At 27.6% G+C, this 507-nt stretch overlaps 1 protein-coding gene across 1 annotated transcript in view; it reads left to right on the top strand.

Moving 5' to 3' along the window:
• The window catches only part of EMH_0071460 (MAK16 protein, putative), a gene marked incomplete at both ends in the record, with an annotated part of 2157 nt that overhangs the window by 1010 nt on the left and 640 nt on the right, over positions 1-507 (top strand). The window contains one exon of the mRNA XM_013502261.1: positions 296-507. Within this exon, the coding sequence (XP_013357715.1) occupies positions 296-507 (212 nt within the window). The remainder of the gene's footprint in view (positions 1-295) is intronic.

Genomic DNA, 507 nt, shown 5'->3' with positions numbered 1-507 from the left:
ATATATATATATATATATATATATATATATATATATATATATATATATATATATATATATACTGTTCAATTGATATACCCCTTCGTATTTTGTTTTTGAGCACGGACGTTTCTGTCTATAGTATATATATTATACATATAATTATATATATATATTCTATATTTAGTATATTTTATATGTATGCTTGTATAAATAGAGATGTATATGTCTATGAATGCAGCGAGTTACAGGGAGCCTATTGTTTACTTTATTTGAATTTTTTGTTTTGTTTTTTTTATTGTGTATTTGTTTGTAGGCGCTATTCGGTTTGAGGCTGCGGCAGATACAGACGAAGAAGAAATGAATGTATCTGACCTTGGTTCTGATGAAGATAGCGAGGGTTCTTTATCCAGCAGTGATGAGTTTTCTTTTTCAAGTTCAGGGTCCGAAATAGAGGAAACTGACGACGAAATAGAAGATATATCTGAAGAAAAAACATTAAAAATAGCAAAAAAAGCAAAAGAAACT

Source organism: Eimeria mitis, genomic scaffold, assembly GCF_000499745.2.
Source record: "Eimeria mitis Houghton genomic scaffold, Emh_scaff87, whole genome shotgun sequence".
NCBI classification, from domain to species: Eukaryota; Apicomplexa; class Conoidasida; order Eucoccidiorida; family Eimeriidae; genus Eimeria; species Eimeria mitis.
This window is presented reverse-complemented; position numbering and strand designations above follow the sequence as displayed.